The sequence below is a fragment of the Malurus melanocephalus genome, unplaced genomic scaffold (genome assembly GCF_030028575.1).
Source record: "Malurus melanocephalus ecotype Western Australia unplaced genomic scaffold, MMel_1.1 scaffold_759, whole genome shotgun sequence".
NCBI classification, from domain to species: Eukaryota; Metazoa; Chordata; class Aves; order Passeriformes; family Maluridae; genus Malurus; species Malurus melanocephalus.
In genome coordinates, this window is record NW_026623991.1 from 29,182 (window position 1) to 51,162 (window position 21,981).

At 47.8% G+C, this 21,981-nt stretch overlaps 2 protein-coding genes across 3 annotated transcripts in view; both read right to left on the reverse strand.

Moving 5' to 3' along the window:
- UBR4 (ubiquitin protein ligase E3 component n-recognin 4) overlaps nt 1-12,487 on the reverse strand; it is a gene marked incomplete at its 3' end in the record, with an annotated part of 41,261 nt that extends 28,774 nt beyond the window's left edge. The window contains exons 1-18 of the mRNA XM_057384971.1: nt 12,351-12,487; nt 8,758-8,855; nt 7,808-7,911; nt 7,040-7,169; nt 6,794-6,933; nt 6,362-6,464; nt 5,690-5,831; nt 5,463-5,587; nt 4,686-4,810; nt 4,386-4,445; nt 4,067-4,257; nt 3,725-3,824; nt 3,470-3,607; nt 2,875-2,992; nt 2,274-2,461; nt 1,537-1,696; nt 1,342-1,427; nt 202-371 (exon numbers count right to left, since the gene is read on the reverse strand). Coding sequence (XP_057240954.1) covers nt 202-371; nt 1,342-1,427; nt 1,537-1,696; nt 2,274-2,461; nt 2,875-2,992; nt 3,470-3,607; nt 3,725-3,824; nt 4,067-4,257; nt 4,386-4,445; nt 4,686-4,810; nt 5,463-5,587; nt 5,690-5,831; nt 6,362-6,464; nt 6,794-6,933; nt 7,040-7,169; nt 7,808-7,911; nt 8,758-8,855; nt 12,351-12,481 — 2,309 coding nt within the window. The remainder of the gene's footprint in view (nt 1-201; nt 372-1,341; nt 1,428-1,536; nt 1,697-2,273; nt 2,462-2,874; nt 2,993-3,469; nt 3,608-3,724; nt 3,825-4,066; nt 4,258-4,385; nt 4,446-4,685; nt 4,811-5,462; nt 5,588-5,689; nt 5,832-6,361; nt 6,465-6,793; nt 6,934-7,039; nt 7,170-7,807; nt 7,912-8,757; nt 8,856-12,350) is intronic.
- Nucleotides 12,488-13,177: 690 nt separating this feature from the next.
- The window catches only part of EMC1 (ER membrane protein complex subunit 1), a 12,818-nt gene continuing 4,014 nt past the window's right edge, over nt 13,178-21,981 (reverse strand). Inside the window, exons 9-23 of one of the 2 annotated variants that reach the window (XM_057384961.1) lie at nt 21,690-21,761; nt 21,214-21,264; nt 20,851-20,973; nt 20,567-20,663; nt 19,784-19,900; nt 18,767-18,966; nt 18,048-18,197; nt 17,592-17,753; nt 17,240-17,359; nt 16,882-17,019; nt 16,369-16,542; nt 15,576-15,786; nt 15,049-15,133; nt 14,405-14,534; nt 13,178-14,146 (exon numbers count right to left, since the gene is read on the reverse strand). In XM_057384961.1, coding sequence (XP_057240944.1) covers nt 13,967-14,146; nt 14,405-14,534; nt 15,049-15,133; nt 15,576-15,786; nt 16,369-16,542; nt 16,882-17,019; nt 17,240-17,359; nt 17,592-17,753; nt 18,048-18,197; nt 18,767-18,966; nt 19,784-19,900; nt 20,567-20,663; nt 20,851-20,973; nt 21,214-21,264; nt 21,690-21,761 — 2,010 coding nt within the window. In that variant the 3' untranslated portion in view covers nt 13,178-13,966. The remainder of the gene's footprint in view (nt 14,147-14,404; nt 14,535-15,048; nt 15,134-15,575; nt 15,787-16,368; nt 16,543-16,881; nt 17,020-17,239; nt 17,360-17,591; nt 17,754-18,047; nt 18,198-18,766; nt 18,967-19,783; nt 19,901-20,566; nt 20,664-20,850; nt 20,974-21,213; nt 21,265-21,689; nt 21,762-21,981) is intronic. The other variant, XM_057384962.1, reaches the window with a different exon arrangement.

Genomic DNA, 21,981 nt, shown 5'->3' on the forward strand with positions numbered 1-21,981 from the left:
CCTGACTGCAGACCTCATTTCCTGGTCTCTGCATGAAGGATTCCACAGAACAGCAGACTGACTGACCCTCTGCTCCTCCCAGCACCACCCAAATCAGAGAACACACACACCTGGAACACTGGGCCCAGGGAATTCTCACTTGACAGGAAATGACAGAGGGAAGAGATGGCTGATTTTCAGTTTAACGTGAAATGATCTCACCTTTCCCAGACTTTAAGGCATTCTGGAACGTCAGGATCTCCCTGGGCATTGGCTTTATGCTGCCAAATCAGAAGCAGTCGGGACAGCACCGACAGACTTTGAGGGTGAATGTAGAGAGGCCACGGACCTTCAGAAAAAGGGGCAACTCCCAGCTGCTGAAGAAGCGTGTTCTGGAACAAAACAGGGCTTTGTTGGAAAGAGGCAACTCCTGTCTGATGCTTTAATTAATTAAAAGCATGATCTGAGCACAGAGATGACAATAAATAGCAGGGCTCTCAGCTCTGCTTCCACAGCAATGCTTCTCCTATCTCAGACACAGGGCAAAGCCACTGAGGGACGCTCAGTGCTGTCACTGCCACCTAAAACACAATAAAGTCTCAACATCAATGCAGAAAAAACAGCATTAATGAACTTTTGTCATTCACTGCAATATCAGAGCAGGAGAGATTACACTACTATGCTCAGTATCTGTGAATTTGGAAGATCAGTTTGATTGATCAGTGTAATATTTGCATCTTTTCAAAACAGTAAAAAGGTAGATTGCTGAGAAGTCCGACTGCTTTTAAAAATTAACAACAAACTGGTTTAAATACAGTAGAAAGCAGCCAATAAAGTATAGGGATWGAATTTAGTGATGGGTGAAGCAGGTTCGTAACCTCTGTGACAAAGTCAGGTCAGCCCATGATCCAGCAAAGAAACCTAGAGGCTACAAAGCTAGGACATGAAAGCAAAAGGATTCATTTGATTCTCTCCTAAGAAAATTCCAAGCCCATTTGGCATCAGTCCTGACAGCAAAGCAAATCTGTAGGAATGTCTCTTGATAAACTCATGGATAGAGGCAACTCTCCAAGACAAAACACACACTCATTTCCTTCTMAGCTTTCATCACCTTCAGAGTTCRGTGGATTAGCCTGAACTCTAGATGTTAACTTTACACTGTGCAGGGTGTTTTGCACTGGGTGACTGCAAAGGTCATTCAGATCATTGGATTGAAAATAATTCAATTTCTTTTGTCAGGAGAATAAACTCAGGAACAAATGGAACCCCCAACACACTACTCAGGGTGYGGAGAGCCAATAGAGAGGCATAAAYAGACACCAACACYTCTTCATTTTATTAATGTATTCAATCCCAGCTTACCTGCAGGGCAGGGGACTGAAGATCTGAGGTCACCAAGGAATGGTTGAAGTGATACAGAGCAGCAGCAAACTCCTCATCTGACGTGCCTGTAAGGCAGGGATCGAGAGCCACTTACTACCTTTGCTCTCCAGTATTTAAAACTTGGACACAAAACTGAAGAGAGACACCTCTGAGTTGYCTGGCTCCACCACTCACCCTTCAGGCCATCCTTGTCCACCTCCTTGATGATGCTCGCCAGCGTGGCCATGTGCTGCTCYGACAGGGACACGCTCAGGTAGTTGCGGATGAAGTTATTCCTGGAGTTCAGCATAGAAGAAGTGATAAAGTTCAAAATGTTTGAAGCTAGGCTCAAAAACTGAAAAGAAAAGAGAAACACACTATAGAAGCAACAAAAGCAGAKGGACAGCATCACACCAAAACTAAACCACCAGCAAAACAAATCAAGTCCCTTAATTCCCCCCTCAGCAGCAGGGGGAAGGTGCACTCATGCACAATCCAGCTCCCTGCACTGTGCTCTGGGCCAGGACTGGCTTCAGAACTCTCTGAGAACGTTGGAGGCCTCCAACTTCTCCCCTGCAACATTTATTTTTGTCTTTACCCAACGGAGCTGGAGCTAAAAGCATTCCATCAGCAAGTCACTCCCCTTGCAGTTCTGCCCCCATTTCCCCTCTCCCTCTGTAACCCAACGAGATAAAATCTTCAGCCTCTGCCTCCTGGGCAGCAACAAATCCCGAGACATTCTACTGATAGGAGAGAAAACATCCCTCTCCACAGCCAGGACACTCCCTGGCTCCCCCTGAGCTGYGTACCAGAACCACCTGCCCTTTGCCAGGGTGGCTGCCAGCTCAGCTGTCCCTGACAGCACAGTGCCACAGCCCAGCAGTGCCCACCCTGAGCCCCTGCAGCCCCCCGGGACTGCGCTCCAGCCGTACCAGCTCGGGATCCTTGCGGCTGGCCAGGATGTTCCCGTTCTCCCCAGCACTCTGCTTGTTGGGGCTCTTCACCCTGGGCAGGCTCCCCAGAGGAGGGGGTGGAGGKGGCGGCGGTGGAGACACTTTCTCTTTGCTGGGAGAGATTGTCTCCTCAAACCATTGCCCCAAGATTGGTTCACTGTCGTCATCTAGCACACAGGGCAGGAAAAACAAACCCATACTGTTAGAAGCAAAACCTCATAAAACTACCCAGCCTGAAACAGGGCTAGAAGAGAATTCTAGTGAGCAGAGTTTAGGTGACTGCTATCTTCATTTCTTCTGTCCCAATCACAAGGCAAAGCCCTTTCACAGAAATCCGGCAGGAATTTACATAGAAATTATTTCCACTCTCTTCTTAAGCAAATACTGCTAAATGCCAGCCACTCAGGCTTCAGTTTACACAAAAGAGTGCAGTCAGTACTACTCGTGTCAGCCAGATCTTACAAACTGCTTTGTATTTTCAGTGTTACAAGTCATTCCAGTCTGAGAAGGCAACAGCACAGCAGCCAAGTTTCCACTAAATGTGAAATGTAAAATCCTGAGTTGCTGAAAACTCATTTACCTTGGCTGCTGTCCTCCTCAGTGCTGCTAAAGTCATCCTCGTAGTAAGTGTTGGAGTCAGTGGAGGCACTGGCATCACTGCTTATGGAGCCCTTCCTCTGGCGCTGCAGGACACAGGCCTGAAGAACAGCAGAACAAGGATAATCTTAGGGTTATGAAAGATAACGATTTGAAAATAAGAGTAACTGCCTCACATCTTTTAATGTTCTAGGAAATTTGTCTCAACTAGTTTATGAACAGYTTTTCAAGGCTTAAGTTGTACAAARATTACACAGGATGGTTGAAAATAAATGGTCTGTGCCAAGCTCGTAAGCAACACTTGAAGTAACTGTTCTGCTATAAAAGCATCTCTAATGCAGACTTTTCATCTTCACCCTAAAATCCCAGATACCACTGAAATTACMAAAAAAGTGCATTTTCATGAGCACGAAGATTATCAAATTTACATCTCTGGAAAGAGAAAAGAGAGAGGCCCTGGCTGACAATTTCAGAAAGAAAAATTGAATGCTCTTCTCAGCACAGGCCCAGTTTGTAAAATGATGACAATTTGGAGTGGCTCAGCTGCAGAAGTTCTCTAGTTTTGTGCCAGTTCCTACCTTTCTGTAGGAAGTAGAGAGCAGAGTCAGCAGCAAATTAGTGAGTGGCACYGAGTCTATGAGCCGCTGAATTCTCTGGATGGATGTGCTTTGAGCCATGATATCCAGCACTGCTGGAGGGCCGTCGCTCTCCCAGCCCTGCAGAATAGAATTGCAAATGGAATTGAAAGGAAGAGAAATTGATAGGAGAATTCAAAGTGTGAATCAGTGGAGAAGGCAGAATGTCTGGGGAGAATGGCCATGCTGCCTGCATACCTTGTGCAACGCCTCCACTTGCAGATCTTGGAAAAGAGATGAGAGCAATTTGATGGCATGATTTGCCAGCACCACTGACAGCACCCCAAACCCTTGGTGCCTGCAGAAGTATAAAGGACAGAATGTCTTTTTGGGGGATAAATAACAAAAAAACAAACATTAAACAAATATTAAATGAAGTGAYTGCTTTGCTAAACTGGAGATGACAACTTCTCTTCCTTCCAAGACTTAGGACTTGAATTACAAACATAACATTTCAAGAGACCAACAAGACCCTGYAGCAGCTGCCTGCTGGGCATGGTTAGATCCACGGACAACGATTCCTGCAGGGGTGCAACATACCCTTTCCCAGGTCCCAGTTTGGGAGACCCCACKCCCTCCTTCGTACGAGCAATGATGTCTCTGACACGAAGAGCAGCCAAGGGATCCTTCTCCTTYCCCTTATCAGCCAAGGCCGTGGGGCTGAGGTTCAAGATGAGGAAGAGGCTGTTCAGCAAACACCAGGCCCCGAGCAGCTGGAAGTTCTGATAATGCTATCGTGCCAAAAGTCAAGGGGAAGGGGRRAGAARAAAGCACCAAAAAGACAAAACACYGTCAATCCAAATGCCAAARTACACCAGTACAAAARGAGTGAAAAAGCTTCCTGAAATGGTAATCTTACCTCACCCCCTGCRCGGCGTGAATTGCTGATGGCTTGTCCAATCATTTCATAGATTTCAAGCTGCAAATAAAGCCAAAACCATGGTAAGATATGTTACCATGTCCCACCAGGCAGCAAYAAAAATAAAAACTCTGAATGAAGCTGTATTTTACCCTCTACCATTAGCCACCCCTTTAACTCCTTTATCAGCAAGGCTAATGTCCCAAAATCACAGCTGTGTATTGCACAGCAAATAAATACAAATTCTGTGCTCTTTGCCTGCTTATGAGGAAAACCATGAACAGTCTCTCATTTACTTACACATTTCTGTACAATAGTAGCAGCATCGTTTTCATAATCTTCTTCTTTGGAGCTCGTCGACCCGGTTCGTACCTGTTGGGTGCTGCCCACATGCAGGATGGCCATGCAGGTGGCCACGCTCACACCTCAGGGAAAACAAGTGCAGGGGACATTCTTAGGAAGAGCCAATCTTGGGACAAAATATTCTGATTCAGCACATTAAGACAAGCAGTATCGAACGCGCCCATCAACTTGATGGAGCAGGGAATGCTCAGTGTTACTGCYGAGGGATTAAAAAATCTTTAGAACCCTGAAAGAGTGAAGTTTTATCCTACACAAGCACATGGGAACAGTTAAAGGAGGTAATGTTTTATCATGAAATTCAATACCATTTTTAAGAGACTCTTCATACTCGAGTGCCACATTCCCTTAAAGTCTCCCCCACACCAATTAAACACTCAGGATTTCRGTGTGCTTAAAACACTCCTGGGAAACAAGGCTGATTTGGGGCTATAACAAATTAAGCTGAAGCCTAAAGTAAAAATACATTATTCTCAGAACACCAAAAGAAAGAGCAGAAATTACAGGCTGTTAAGATGTTGAGTCACTCTGTCTTTTTCTTAGGTACTGACAGGAACAGCAGCAGAACGTATCAGTAACAACTCCAATATTAACCCGATCACCACACTGTGCTGCAGAGCTTCAGACTCATGAGAAATAAAGGCTGCTTGTGAGCTGAGCCACGCAGGTAACAAAGCAGAGCAGAAAGCTCAAAAAAACTGCTGGAGATCCACTCACCTGCATAGAGACAGCTGAGAGCAAGAACAGTCACGTCCTGGAGCCGTGTGGGCGTCAGGGGCTCCAGCACAGGCAGGGACAGAGTATCCAGGGCCATGGTCACGTCAATCACCAGCGAGTGGAACCTGTGGGCAAGACCCACCATGAGGACAGGCCAGAGAGCCCTGCCTGGCCAGCAGTCACCTCCCCCCAGGCACAGAGATGCCCCAAGCAGGGGTGGCACTGACCCGTTGCGCACGGCCGTGGCGTCGGCCACCGTGGCCGGCATGATGAAGAAGGAGTTGGCGGACACGGCGTCCTGGAAGCGGTTGATGTAGCGCAGGAAGTAGGGCAGGTTCAGGCACACGCGCAGCAGCTTTTCAGAGCCACCTGCAGAGCACAGCAGCAGAGCTGTGTCACTGCTTCAGAGCTAACGGGCCTCTGTAATTGACTTAATTGCTCGTGGTGGTGAGAAAATGCCATCAGAGATGAGGCAATAGGATAAAGACTGGTTTACAACACCAGCTGGTGAAGTTRGCAGCCCACACCTGTAACGGGCGTCACAAAGCTCTGTGTCCAGGTTACAGAGCACACCGTTTCTARCTGGTGGGACTTGATGATCSTAAAGRTCTTTTCCAACCTTAACGACCCTGTGACTCTAATCCACATCTGCTCAATATTGCATTCCATAAGGCATTTCATATTGTCTCCCCTATTTACCCCTCCGAACACAAACACACTGAGTTAGTCCCTGCAATGAGAATTCCATTCCAGCCACAACCTCCCTCGGCAATCACCAGGCAACCCAGGGAACCCTTTAGACCAGAGAGTTTCTTCCCACTCAGAGCTGTGAGATGCAACACGGGGCAGAGAGTTTTACAGCACTTTTTTTGGTCCCAAGCTAGAAAGCTGATTCTCACCTAGTTCTTGCAGGCTGGCCACATTCTGAGCAATGAATATGCTCTTGGTCTTTGTTGCAGAGGTTTGATCTGTGGCAGTTTGATCCTCGCTCTCTCCTTCCACCTAAAGCAAGCACATGCTAAATATACTATGGAGGCACTAAAACCACACAATATTTCTGTGAGTCTCTACACAGAAGTAGGGTGTATCTGAAGCAGACTCCAAACAGCCATGGATGGCACTGAACATTGCCTTCCACGTGGAAACAAATCCAGTATTACCAATACAGCACAAACAGCATTTGGYTGTTTGCCATTTATCACATGCAAGCAGGATTTAAATCCTTATGAAAGRTTCTCTTTACACCTGTATTAAGAARAGCCCTCTGTCCTTCCCTGCACTAGGTTATCAATGTCGAAATTCAGGCTGTTTCTATTTTAKGGATTTTTTACCTGTGTCTCTGTGGTGATTGATGRTGATGATGAGACTCTGGGGTTAAAGACTGATGTCAATTGGTTGAGGAAGTTCATTTGCACTTCCTTCTGTCTCAGCTCTGGGCTCACYGGGGAGGCCAATTCCTTCTGGTCCTCAACTGCAGGAAGAACCACAAACGCCCATTTCAGAGAACAAACCCCAGGATTTTCTGTGCCTAACTCCAGTGCTGCAGTGAAACACACACAAACGAAGCCCCTCCCTACCATCAGAGAGGGTTTTGACAGTCTGAGGCAGCTTGGCTGATTTCATCATCGCTGTGAAGGTGATGATTTCCGTCCGGTCCAGGCGGCTGCAGCCCGTGCACAGCCCCTTGATCAGCAGAATGAGGTATTTCTGCAGAAAACAGAGAAACCAAGCACCATTTAAACTCTCTTGATTMCAATTACTCCTCCATATCGTTTACCCTAAGCAGATAGATTAAAAGTAATGCAATTTCAGCTGGTGAGGCTACTGAAAGAGCTCTGAGCCACCCTGATCTCGCCCCAGAGTGACACATTCCTGACTGCAAGTAATCCAGAGGTCACTGACACTGCCCTGTACTTCCTATGGAAAACACCGGGAAGAGCTCTCTCTGCTATGAAACATTACATCATAGGAACATTTCGCACAGGCCTTCCCTCTTTCAAATAGATCTAAGCTTTCCCACAAGACTGAAATACAAACAGGTAAAAAAACTATTTTTAAAAACCTCAAGAAATAGCTGTGATGATGGTTGAAAAACCAAAACACACAAAACCAAACCAGTGTGCAAGAAACTGGAACAGACTGAACCAAGGCTTCAGGTCACCTTTATTTCAGGTTGTGAGCATGCTTTGACTCTGAGTACAGAATGCAGAGGGAAGATTCAGCAGGAATCTACCAAAGTGCACACCTTAAATATTTTAACAGCTTCATTAATTCTGCTTTATGCATTCAACATCAGAACAGATATTTCAGAATTAGAGCCCAAAGTCCATTTTCACTGTGCTCACCTGTGAAACAGCGCATGCTTCATCTGGGTTCTCGAGCCGCAGCAGGGAGAATTCAATCAGGACTTTACAGGCAGCTGCCACTGACTGCAGCTGGTTTCTTGGTACTGAAAAAAGCAGATCCTTGCACTCAGAATAAGTTYTAAAATAGTCCAGTGTAACAAACTCCCAATGCTGTCCATAAAGCAAGATGCTCTGCAGCGTGGGTACACACTCAGTCTATCCTGCCTCACACAGATGCAATATAAACTCAGCCTCATTACAATGTAACCCAAGAAATGTCAGCAAAGTGAGGATAATTCCTTCTGCCAGACAGGGAAATTCAGACAGATAAAACAGTTTCCCCAGCAACATTATTTAATGSTGACAGAAGCTCTGAAGAACATAGAACAAGTTCACAAAACCCATTTTTTTTGTTGAAATTGCTGAATTGCCAGSCAAAATAACAGAAAATATTTTGAGTCATAATGTTTTGATCATTAACTCCAACACAGTAACACAACTGCAAAAGCCCTGAATGGTTTGGGTTGGAAGGGACTTTAAATCCCACCCAGTCCCACCCCCTGCCATGGCCAGGGGCACCTTCCACTAGATCAGGTTGCACCAAGCCCCGTCCAACCCAACTCTGGACAATTCCAGGGATGGCAGTGYTCTAACTGCTGAAGGATAATCCAAAAATCCTGAACACTGATTTAAACCCTTGACCCAAAATTAGATCAGGTCAATGAATAAGGAGCCAAAAAGGCAATGCTGTCCAATAGTTGGTGGCCAAATACTCCCATCAACAAGCTTCCCTTCCCATCAGAGCTGACATTCTGTGGTACAAGAGCCAGCAATGCTGGCCCTAAAGTCTGATTCAGCAAGAGGGCAAAAAACAAACACAAAAAAGAACAGTTCTGATTTACTGCATCCCAGTCATTACACAGGAGCAAGAGAAGCAAAGGAACACTTACTGAGACCACACACAGTAGTGATGTAATGAGTGGAAAGTGCAACGAAGGAGGAGTAAAAAGGCTCATACTGCTTGTCGTGGTGCAGGATCTCAGATTCACTGCAATGGAGAAGGGGAGAAGTCAGTTGAAGCCAGCCCAGCAGCACCACCCAACACCCCACTGCAGCCAGGCACAGGGTAAGGCAAGGGAGCAGCTCTGGGAACAACCCTCGTGTCCTCAGAACTCAGTCCTCTGCAGCAGCCCCATCACGGCATCAGCATCACCATACACTTGGGAAACTGAAGGAAATCATTTCAGTACTGCCAATGTTTCTCCTCTACAGCATCAACAGGTCAGCTCTCCCAGTTGCACTCCCTGCCAGAGGCTCATTAACCTTTAAGTTGTTCTAAGCTCAGCTGCCCAGAGTGCCTGGACTGTGTGTTCTGCTAACGCTGGCAGGATTGCCAGGCCTGGAGCACAGGCATTCCCTTTCTGTCACAGCATGGAGGCAACTGGAGTTTGTGCAAGTCTGCAAATCAGAGGGATCAAACCAGGCAACTGCAGAACCTCAACACTGCACCTGCAACCAYCTGGGGAGGGAAGGGTTTGGGCAGGTAAGGCAAAGTCCCTGAGGCYTCTCAGCGAGACTCAGAGATCAGCCACTTACGGCAGTGGTGACACCATAAAGGTGTCCCACCCCATCCCACCTGCACAGACATGGAGAACACAAACTGCTCAGCCTCCACRCCTAGCTGTGCCCCTGGTTTGTCCTGTGACAAAATTAAGGGATGTGCACATCTGCCTATTAAATGATCAATTTACTTTCTTTCACATTGTCATACAGTGATGTGAATGAGCAAGTTGGAAGAAAAGATTATTCCATTCAGCTTCACTCTGCCTCTCCAAACRTAGCCAGGCTTCTCCACCTTTGGGACAGAGGTTATTCCTGGAGGGCAGGTGGGGAGCAGAGGGCAGTAGCCCATGGCACAGGCTGCACCCAACTCCAGMCACCATTTCACCATTCCCTGGTGACCTGAACAAAACCAAGTTTAAGCCTAATCACCTTCCCTTTTTCCACCCTAAGCCATCACTTCCAGCTCTAAGGGGACATGCAGCTGAAACACAAACAACTCTGGAATGGAACCCTTTCTCCACAAAAACGAGCAGAAGGAAATACTCATCAGCTTCRTACTTTGATTTCCTAGGTCTGAGGTTTTATTTACTCTGCCTAAAARGCTGAAATAGAAACAGAAAATGAAGAGAGAGGCTTTACTGGAAGATATTCAGCAGTGTCACACGACCAAGTTCCAACACCTCAGGCCTCACCTCACCCYCTCCTGCCTGGTGGGGAACAAGCCYAGAGACTGAACRYGCAGAAGAGTCTGTGCTCTCTCCTTTTCARACACTAATTTTGCTCACCTGCCTCTCAGGCCCAACTCCAAACCAGCAGCAGTAGATGTATGTAAGTATGGTTAGGAGAACAAATTAGACCTATTTGGGAATAACAGAGTACAGGAGAGACTGACAGCTCCTAAATTACCACATAGGTCAAGATGTGCAACACACAGTGCCCACAGGGTATAGAGAACACAGAGGTGCAGAATCCAGCACGAGATACAGATTGGGCAGTGAGAGGTTTGAGTTTTACTAGAACACATTGTGGATGTTATGATAGCACAAAGTAGAAGGCAGCTGTCAAGTAATCACCAATCCTTGCAAATAACCATCAACAGAAGATAACAGCTCAATCTGGGATGTGCCAGTTATTTGGAGTACACATTGAGATTTAACAATGACTTTCAGCCTCTGTGCTGTGGTTTATCGCTTAGAGGGGTTTTGCTCCCCAGGCAAGCTCATTGAGGAGAAGCCTCTGTGTCACTACCAATGTTTTTCAGCAGCAAATCCCAACCTCCTGCCTCAGCTCGGCCCCCAAATCCCAACCAACCCTCAGACACCCCCTGTCCTTAGGGCAGTGGGCACAGAGCAGCCTCCTCCTTGGGAAGGCACCGCTCCAGGTGCAGGGGAACCCCTTCTCCAAAAACCAGCGTGGAGTGACTGTCACAGCTCCTCTCCAGCTGCACCTTTCCATCACTTATATCAAACAGGGGACTCATTTCTATCAATTCTTGATGACACCTGCTAACAAACGAATACCAGTAACCTGCTGATGCTTAAACTTAGAAATTAAATACAAGAGTAGTTAAAAAAGGAGTTCATTGATTTATTTTGAAAAGGACAACACTGGTGATGTCGCTGTGATTGCACCAAGTTTATTTAAGGGGAAATCCAGCCACTTTGGRGTTGGCTGACATCAGCTTAACAAATGCCTTCTAAAAATAACTTGGACAGATAAAAGATTTTCTGTGAAAAATCTAAAGATAGACTCTCGTTCAGCACAGAAAAGCACAGCTCCAGACAAGAACAAGTATTTATTCTTTTGTGATTTAGCATGCCATGCCAAGGCATGAAACAAAAAGTACCACCCTGCAAGAGCCCGAATCCTGCCAGATCATTGGACACACAACTCCAACCTCAGGCACTGCTGCCTGAAGGCAACAGACTACTGTCTGAGGTGGAAAACAGAATCCACATTCCCTCCAAATGAGGAAACACCCCTCTTCCAGAACTCAAGAAGATCCACTCAAGTGACCCTGGGATATTTTGATGAAACACTCCACCAGCGGAGCCAAAGGAACAGCAGAACTGCTCAAAGAAAAGAGTCACTGGAAGGGTCCCTAAAACAAAGACCAGCCAAAGAATTGCTCAAGCCCATCAACACCGAGTGTGCAGCTTCTGGAGGAACAACTGCTCTGTGTCTGCAGGCACAGAACTCCTTCAATTGAACTCTTTGAATCTGAAGCATCCACTGCACACTCAGCCATTCTATATTAAGGAAAACACCACAAGGCTTTATTTTATCATCATCCCGACTGCAGTGTTTATTTTATGTTTCCTAACAACTTATTGTGGCCRGGGTTATATCTCTGTAACTGAGTATGATGTTGTGGCATTTACATCTCGCATTTTAGATCATAAAAGAAGCTGTAAGTTGAATTAAGTAGCTGCGGTGGGTACTCTTATGCTCTGAGTCCAACCTGTGTGGTTAAGACAAGACAGACTTGATTTGGTTCTGCTTTATTTGTACTTAAAACAGGAGAGGTACTGCAGTGGTAAAGACTTAGAGGGAAGTCTGGTCCCCTCCGAGCCCGGTGAGACAACACTTCCCACGGCCCAACCGGGCAAACTGTGACACGCCTGGACAAAAGCTAAACCACAAGAACAGTCCCGAAGCCTCTCGGCGGGCGCCTGTCCGAGATGCTGCGGCCGGGCGAGCACCCTCAGCCCGTTATGGGGCCCGAGGGCGCCTCCGAGAGCTCCGGCCCCGGGACAGCGGGAGGAGCCGGCCACAGAGCTCGGGGCTTTGCCCGGGCTGCCGCAGCCCCGCCGCTTGCGCTGCCGGGCACCGGGCACCGAGCCGGGCACCGGGCACCGAGCCGGGCACCGAGCCGGGCCCCGCCTCAGCCGCCCCTCAGCCGCTCCCGCAGCGGCACCCCCAGCGCTCCCCCTGAGCGGGCGACACCGAGGGGCGGCAGCCCCCGCCCGCGCTCCCTCACCTCTCGATGACCGAGGCGAGCAGCTGCGGCAGCTCCTTCATGTCGAAGGCCGAGTAGGACGCGGAGAGCAGCGGCCGCACGGCCACGTCCCAGCCGGGCCCGGCCGCGGCCCCCGCGCCGCCCGCCGCCATCTTGGGCTGCGCTGAGCCGGGGGCCGCGGCGCGCACAGCGCCCCCTGCCGGCGGGGCGGCGACCGCGCAACGTCGCGCCGCCCCATTGGCCCGCGGCGCGAGCGCGTGCGCACTGCGTGAGTCAGCAACTTTGGCGCGCGGCGCGTGCGCGGCGCGGGGARGGCGGGGCGGGAGCCGCGCATGCGCTTTGTGCGCGCCCCGCCTCCGTGCCCGCCCCGGGACAGGGAGGGCTTGGACCGGCCCCAAAAATCATCCGATAGCCCCAAAAACACTTGATCGACAAAAAAAAACCCGCTTCGAGAGTCCCCCCGAAACACTTAAATAATGCAAAACCCCCCCCACTTAAATAGCCAAAAATCCCCACTTATGTAGCCCCAAAACCCCGTTGAAATAGTTCCATAAACCACTTAACTAGTCCCCAAAATCCACCTCAGCGGTCCCCAAAAGCCACCTCAATCGCTCCAAAATCCCACTTACATATTCCCAAAACTCACCTCGGTAGCCTCCAAACCTACCTAAATCGCCCCAAAAAACCACGTAAATACCCCTGCAAAATCACCTAAATAACCCCTAAAATCACCTAAACAGCACCCCCAGTCACTTAAATAGCCACAAATGCTCACTTAAGTAGCCCCAAACCCACCTAAAAAGCTCTCAAACTACTTAAACAGCCCAAGAAATACTTCAACAGCCCAGACYGGCTCCCTGCTCCACAGCTTTATTTTGGGATCTGGACACTGGGAAGGGGTGGGAGGGACACAGCCTCTCCTGGGGGAACAACTCGCTGCCAAACTGGACCATAACAATTTAAACCCACAGAGTTCATTAATGCAGGCCCGAGGGGCTCCTCCCCTTGGACCACCTCACTTTAACCCAGCAGTGCATACAGAAAAAGAAAAAGCAGGAGAATTTAGAAACAAATGGGAAGGAACTGATGTTTTCATAATAATAAATAAACACGGAGAGGCTTTAGGTTCAAATTCCTCCCACTGCTCTGCAGCTTCATCAGTGGCTCCATGAGGCTGTTTCCCAGTGACAGTCACCCCATTCCCAACATTTTTCCTGAGGAAATCACCCAAGGTCTCTTCCTTACAGCAGGAGCTCGATCCACATCTCAGCAGCCAACGACGCTCACCCCCCTCTCTGCCAGATGTGGGCACAGCTGGCGCTGAGGAAGAGCCCAAGATGGGCAGGATGCACATCCTTAGTGTTCACCAACAGCAGGGACACACTGATTTGGGGGCTTTAAGGGAAGGTTGGGACCTCTTCCAGTCAGAACAGACTAAAAAAAGTCTCAATTTTTCATCTCTTCCATCTCTCCTCATGAGAGACGTGCGGGCAGTGTGGGTTTTTGTTCCACCAGCAGCTTTTCCTCASTGAAATCTTCCAATCCAAGGTGTTTGGATCCATCCCTTGGGGGAGCTGGGATCCCAGCAGAGCCCTCCAGGCCATCCCAGCCCAGCTGCTGTCCAGGCTGGGCCTCCCTCAGCGCCAGGCCCGGTTCAGCAGCTTCACCTGGGCCAGCCTCTTGGTGATCATGGTGGCAAAGACCAGCCCGAAGAGGACACTGCTGATGAGCACATAGTCATAGTCGTCCTTGAGCACGTCAAACTGCTTGGAGGGGTACACTCGWGTCTGGAAGATGTCCAGCCCGTAGGCCACCACCTGCAGCGGGGAGAGAAGCAGCTGGGGATGCAGCTTGGAGCACAAAAACCCAAAATGCTGCACTCAGGGCTCCAGTTCGATGCTGAAGCCTCATTCACATTGTGGGAATGACAGAGCTCCCTGCCCCAGGCCATGGATTGGCCTTTTCCAGGGATCACCCAGAGTAGGTGACACAGGAATGCATCCAGGATGTGGAATGTGTCAGAGAGGAAGACTCCACCCCCAAATTCCACGAGGAGGCCTCCCCACTGCACTCACCAAGCACGTGGACTCGAGGCCGGAGGGGGCTGTGTAAATGCCCCTCATCCTGGATATGGTCTGGTTGTAGTTGATGAACCTCTCAGCGTGGATCTGCACATCTGGGGAGTAGGGGATCAGGTTCTCCTCCCTGCAAGGCACCACAGGAGACATCAAACCCCAGCCCAGCAGCACTGAGGGGATGGCAATGGTGTTTTCTACTGTGATCATCAAAAGCTAACCCAAACCAGCAACTTTGGGAGATTGATTATTGCTGMAGGATGAAAATCAAATACATCAGCTGGGTCAGATTAAACTGCAGCCACCTCCTTTCAGGCTTCCAAAGTTTTAAAAATAGGTGTAATTCTGAAAAATACAGTTCCTCTGACTGCACCCCCCTAAGAGTGCAGATCCCAGGCTGGTTTAATGGCTGACCTGCTGTAATACAGACAAACCATCACAGACTGGGAACAGAAGCACAGGATCCTTCAGGTTGGGAAAGACCTCCAAGATCTTTGAGTCCAACCTTTGACCTGAAGAAACCTCCCTTCAAGCAAAGACTGCCCTGAATCCAACCAGGATGAGTTCCTCTTCACACAACACATGACACACAAAATGCAGCCCTCCCCATGTCCAAGGAGGAGAGGCTCTCACTCCTTCCCTACCTGCTCTGCTCYGTCGGGATCTCAGGGCGCCGAGGGTCCAGCAGAGCCTTGGGAAGGGACAGGATGGCCCCGGAGGGAAGCCCAACTGTGCATGGAAGGAAAAGCATCTCAAAAATCACAGAATCTCAGAAGGGTTGGGGTTGGAAGGGCCTTTTCTAGGGATCACCCAGACCAATCCAGGGTCACCTGGAGCAGGTGACAGGAATGCATCCAGGTGGGTTTGGAATGTGTCCAGAGAGGGAGACTCCACAGCCTCCMTGAGCAGCTGGGCCAGTGCTCTGCCACCCTCAAGGGAAAGAAGTTCTTCCTCATGCTGGGGTGAAATTTATTGGCTTCTGATTTATGGCCCCTGCTCTTCTGGGCACTACTGGGAAGAGTCTGTCACCCCAGGGTCATTCCAACAGCCGACAGAAACATTCTCCTGCTGCTCATCCCTGCACTTGCAGGAGCCCAGGACAACYCTCAGGGATTTTTGGCAGCCAAGTGAGTTTGGCTTGGATTCCAGTGCTCCCAGAGCAGCTACTCACTGAGGAGGTGGCGGCTGGTGATGCCCCGCTCGGTGATGGTGGCCTCCATGGCACTGATGGCAGAGGGGAAGATGTAGGATTGCTGCAGCACYTGGGGCAGGATGGGCCGGTCCAGGGAGCTGAAGGCCGTGGCRTTGTACTGCTCTGTGCCCTCGTAGAGCTCCAGCACCGTCAGCTCGTTGCGCCGTGCCTTCGTGTTCCAGTACTGGTACTGCCAGGATGGTTTGGGGAGTGTCAGGGGAGCAGCCAATGGTGCAGGGAAATCACAGGGGGTGCTCAGGAAGCTGCCTCCAGGCAGGTTCAGGAGCTGCCYCTCATCCCAAAAAAGATTTYTGCTTTTTAKAYATTTTCCATMTATTCATAGCTCTGTAGACTAYAATTACATARTTATAGWGCTCCTTAMCTCACTGTAGCACCTTCCCAGCCCTTCCCTTGGATTTTAGAATAAGTTAAGGTTCCTGGAATCTATAAATAAGATTCCTGGAACCTTATTTAGCCATACCTCTGTAGCGATCCAAGGAGAGCTCATTTTCTCCATATATCACAGACATAATAAATGGGGGTTAGAAACTAGGGGAGGCTTCAGTAGGGGCAGAACCAAATCCCCAGGGGGATTACTTAATTAACTGTCCCTCTAACAGGATAATTAAGTTGTCAGAATCCTGCCTCATGTGTGCATTTTGCTGCATTTGCACCATGAAGGACTTTCATTAAAACATAACCACTTTTGATTATCATAATGTTGACTGGCCTGTGATTTTGGCTGTCAGCCCAAAGAAGAAGGAGCTCTCACCACCACCCAGTTCTCGGAGTGCACCATGTGCACGGGCCCCTTGGCCTTTTTCTGCACAGAGGAGTGGATGATCCTGCCCGTGACCCCGTCCATGAGGTAGATCCCGATGAAGGTGCGCTCGTGGTGCGTGTCCGTGCTCTCGGTCACCACAGCCAGCAGGTTGGGGTTCAGGGACTGGGGACAAAGGACAAACAGTTGAGACCTCCCCTTTCAGCGCCACAGACACCTCCTTCCTGAATTTCATCTGGCACTGGGCATATTGTGAATATATCAGCACAGATCAGCTCAAGAAACCAAGCTGTTAATTCCCCAGTATCAGGCTCTGATTGACTTAATTGCTGCATGAAAACATTTCAGAAAAGAAACCTCCACCCAAATGAGCATTTTTCTGTGCCCATAAAGAAAACCTGGCACCACAAGGCAGCTCATCCCAACGCAGCAGCAGGGAATGGGACTGAGATCTTCCAATGGGATAATCCCTCAACAAAAGGCACCCCAGAGACACACAGGCACCTTGTAGAGAACGCTGCGGTCGCCCATCACGCGGCCCTGGGAGTGCACGTGCTCGTTGGACCTCTTCCCTTTGACAGTCACAATCCTCTGCACCTCAGTGGGGATGGCCACCTCCCAGCTCTCCTCCGTGCTCAAGTCCTATAGGGAAAAAGCCTGTGGGAGCTTGTCCTCCAAACACACCATGTCCAGAGCAGGATGTGGCTGTCCCTGCTCTGGGATTTCACAAGTTTCTTCAGCATGTTTTGAGGCTGAACATTCCAGTTCTGGGCAAAGCTCCATGAAGGAAACAGGGATCTGCCATTATCTACAGGGCATTTAGGGAAGTKGCATCCCTGGGACTGTAATGGGTCTTCCATACCTTTTTCAACCTGAATCCAGAGAGTTTTCCCTGCTCAGCATCAACCAGATAAAAATAGATGGAATGGGCAATTTCTTCTAACTGGCGAAGGACGTTTTTAGTGGCTGGGAAAGGTGTAACCTGGAAAAGAAGAATTAAAACACAAGTTAAAAACAACTGGTACACACACAAAAAATTATCCCAGAAAGATTATTTCTAACGTGTTTATCACGATAAGGTCTGTTTTACCAGAAAAACCTCATACTTCTGWGTGAAATGTGGCTCAATGGCATTTTTTACCATCTTGCTCCAGAAGGGAGTGGAATAATTAACCAGAACATGAGGAGAACTGCCTCCAGGCAAARCAATTTACCTTGTACTCATCATCAATCAGCAGCAGCACTTTGGCATAGTCTTGATCCATAATAGGCAGAAGCAAAGTCTGGAGAATTGGACGCTTCAGAACAGGAGGGGCTACTTGGCTTTTCTTTCCAAAGATGGGGTTAAAGACGTACAGAAAACTCATTTTGGTTTCCTGAAAAACAGGAAAAGTTTTGCCTCTTGTCTAAGTCAAAAAARAGATATTTTTCTAACTGTTCTTTGCTGGTGTTGCCTATTCATACCCTGGGTTCAGTTATTCCATCATGAAAATTCTCTCTTTGACACACACATTTGTCCAAACATTTATCTCACATTTGTCTATCAAAAATGTGTCTGCTCCCTTCCAGATCTCTCTCCCCTCCCATCCTCACATCAGTGACAACCAGATGATGCCCCAAACCACAGTTTTATTGTCCTGTGCAGTGGAGGGACAAAGAAAGGGCCTCACCTTGTCCTTCACGAGCAGAGTGCACTGGGGAGGGTGGGGGAAATGGGCTGTTGTTCTCTGCACCATMAGCTTGAAGGAGGAGCCTGGTTTCACATTCCTGAGGTACTGCTTCCACAGGATGGTGCCTGAGCTGCTCTCAATGCCAAAAAGCTGAGGAAAGAGGCACAGGAAAGCCAAAGTTTAGGAAAACACACCTCTCCTATTCAAGCACTGCATCTTACTCTGTCACATCCCAAAGAATGCCAAGCCTTAGTTCCTCTTTAAAGCCACCACAGAACACCCAGATTTCTGCCCAAGCCTGGCTGAAAACAGAAWCCACAGGACTGAAGAACAATCRCCCAACTTGTCCTACTTTRTTTCCAAGAACTGGCTGATTGGAAAGAAGCATGAACTMAACAATGCATCCAGGAGAGAATGAAATGTTTTTTTTTTGCTTCCCAAATAATCAGCTTGTGGCAGAAAAGGTACATGAGAAGAGAGCTAGCCTAGCTGCTCTGTGTTTTGGGAATCAATTCATGATGAAGAATGAACAGGAATTATTCCCAGGCCTGGGAATAATTAAATATAATTATAATAATAATTAAAAAATTATAATAAATTAAAAATAATAAAAAATAAAATTAAAAATAATTAAAAATAATAAATATAATTATAATAATAATTAAAGCTGAAGCTCTGTATTCAAATACAGAAACAGATTCCCACCCTGGGCTCCTCACCTTTCCCGAGGCAGTGACCATCACCATCATTTTCTGCAGGTTGAATTCATCCCTGGCCAAATTGTCAATGTTAATCTCATTTTTAATCTGGCTCCGGGGCTTCCTGGCGTCGTAGAACATCTTCCAGAGGTGAGCAGTCCAGGCTTGCAGCAGGATGAGCTGGGATGAGAGGCGCTTCAGGAACATTCCCAGCAAMCCATCTGCAAACAGCACTGGTGGTGACAACAGCAGGGAAAACACACACACCACCCCACAACTGAAACCACAGTGTACAACACTGCCATGCACAAACCTGGGCTGACTCCCTGCCTCCCAYTCAGCTGCCATTTCTGTGACAGATTCTGGCATTCACCAACCTTCCCCACTCCACACTGACTCCAAAATCCACCCTGACCAACTGAGAGCAAACCTTCATGCAGAGGGTTTTGTGTTCCTTCTCCTTGTGCCCACATAGAGCTCCCCCACTCTACAAAATCCCTCTGCACCCCAGACTCAGAGGAATTAAAATTACTTCCTTCTGCCCAATCAGGGTTTGTATTTAGCCTCTTAAAATAACCAAAACAGCAGATTTCAACTCTGTTTCAGCCCCGAGGAGAGCAAGCAGAGGGGAGCGGTGGCACCAGGAAGCTTTAGGCAGGAGCAGAGCACACTCCATGCAGGATGGGGTTACCTTGGATGGCTGCATCCAGGACAGCAAGGAAAGACAAAACAAAGCAGAAAAAAAAAAAAAAAAAGCAATTGGAAATGAGTCTTCCAGAAAGAGTCCCAGGAAACATTGAGGAGACATGGCCAAAACCCCTCCTACTGCCACTGCTTTTTTAATGTAACAGCATAATACATCCATCTCATCTGAACTGGATWTGCAAAGTTTAGACAGAAAAGGGGAAATTTCTGCTCATTTTAAATGCCATCAGTAGAGATTTAAATTCACCTCTCAGCTCAGAGTAAACAGAAAACAATACATACATTTATTTAGGAWGGAAAACAAATTTACAAAGATAATTCTGTTAAACTCACCTGCTTTTTTTCCAAATTCTCCCTCCAGCTCAGCCTGTGCACCTGTCAGAGGCAGATCCACCATCTCCAAGCTTACCACCTCTGCCAGTGACTCCTCCCTACTCCATACAACCTTTCCTGGAAAGAAATGAGAGCAGAATATTGGAAAAAACAACTTAATATCTGGGAATTGACTCACTCAATGTAAGGGTATCGTTCAGGGCACCCTTGAAATGCAAATAATTTCTTAATGAAATGCAAAACTGTATAAACATCTAACAACATTAAATCAACTATTTAATAAAACAAAAATATTTCATGCAACTGGACCCATTTCTGGGAAGAAAACCTCAGGATCACTAAAAGCAACCTGGTGTTTTAAAAGGGTTACAATCATTGAGTGTATTTAAAATAAGAGATTGGCAGTGTGAACTCCTAGATTCCTTTACAGCACCAGAAAATTCATGTCACTGAGATGGGACTTGCAACCCTTCCTGCAAATTAATGTTTTTGCCATGAGGATATTTTCTGGAAATCTTTGAGGAAGATCTGCACCAGGGCTTACACCTTCAAGCTACAAAAACAGTTTTAAAATGTGCAGAAATCCCCTGAAATCCACACAAAACAAGGCAGAACTGTTTGTCCAGGTGAGATGTCTTGCAAGAGTGAGAGATTCTCCTGTGTTTTTCATGGGATTTGGAACAGTTAAATTAATTCTTTCAGTTCCCAAGGAAAGGAATGATAAAATCCTTGAGAACATGGGATTTTCTCCTGGTGACTGTTCCAGCTGTTTGTGGGAGTCACCTGGCTGCTGCAGGAACATGAGCATGTGGTCCTCTGTCTGCACCAAGGCTCGATAGCCCACGGAGTCATCCTTCTTCAGGAAAACTTGGATGTACAGCTGGGAAAAACAGAAAAAAAGGTGAGGAAAACAGCAAGGTTAACGATCACATCATCTCAGAGAAAACAGAATTCAGGTGAAACAAGAGCAAACAGGGTGATGCTGCAACCCCTGGAATGCTTTTTCCATCTTGCTAAATCAGGGAAGGAGGGCACTGCAAGCACTGAAACAACCCCTCCCTGCTCACCTGCTGAGGCTTGGCCCCTCCCTGCTCCAGGGTAAAGGTGATGGTGGTATCCAACAATCTCTGTCCTGTTTCCACCAGGTAGAGGTTGATGTTGTAGGTTTGGTTGGAGCAGATTAAGGAATCCTGGAACAAGGGGCAGAGAACAGGGGTTACACACCCACCACAGCAAACTCTGCAGCAGCATTCCAGCAGAATGCCACGGCCAGCAAAAACTGGGGCTTTGAGACATTTTTAGGGTATATTTTTAGTTGTAAGGGGCTATTTTTAGGTTCTTTAGCTGGTGTAAGATCTCTGTCACTCTGTTCCTGCAGGTGAAGGAATGAAATGGACCCAGAGGAATTCAGGAACAGGAGTACCCCGTACCTGCCTGCGGGCATCCTCCAGAGCACTGCCACCATCAGAGCTGCCAGGTTTCTGAAGTGAGGATGACAAGAGATGGAACATGGCTTCAGACATCAGTAAAAGCATAAAAAAATAAGGGTTTTGAGTGCTTGACAAGGCTCAGCTTGACTGTGACATCAGGCAGGAAATGGTTCTGCTCTGTTCCATTTCTGATAAAAATGAAACTGTGTTTGGTATCCCCAAGAACTGAAACCCTCTGTGGATCTGTAAATGCAATTCTTTGTCACGTGCTCACCTTCCAAAGGGCTGAAACGGGACATTCACTGAGCCAGGCACAGCCTGAGCTGGGCATAATCAAATCATGCTTGTGTTATCACCAAACCTCATCAAATTCTCCTCTTCCTCAAGGGACTCCCCATCCCTGGGCCTGTGGAACCACTCCCAGTTCACACCCAGARTGAAAATTCCTGGCCCCAGAGCACAGGAATTGTGCTCACCAGTTCACTCCTGCATGTCAGGACAGCAGCCACTGTCTTCTCCCCRGTCGTTGCAAAGCTCACCAGAGCTGCCTGGAAAGGAGAAAAAAAAGTAGCATGAAATAATTAAAAAAATGCTAAAAAAAAAACCCAAACCCCACCAAAAACTACTTGTGAGATAAATAAAACCACAATGGAATTAAGAGCAGATGAACTGTCACAGCCAAATTTTAAATTGTATTGTTTCCCCAAATAAAGTACTGTTTCCCCAAATAAAATAAAATAAAATAAAATAAAATAAAATAAAATAAAA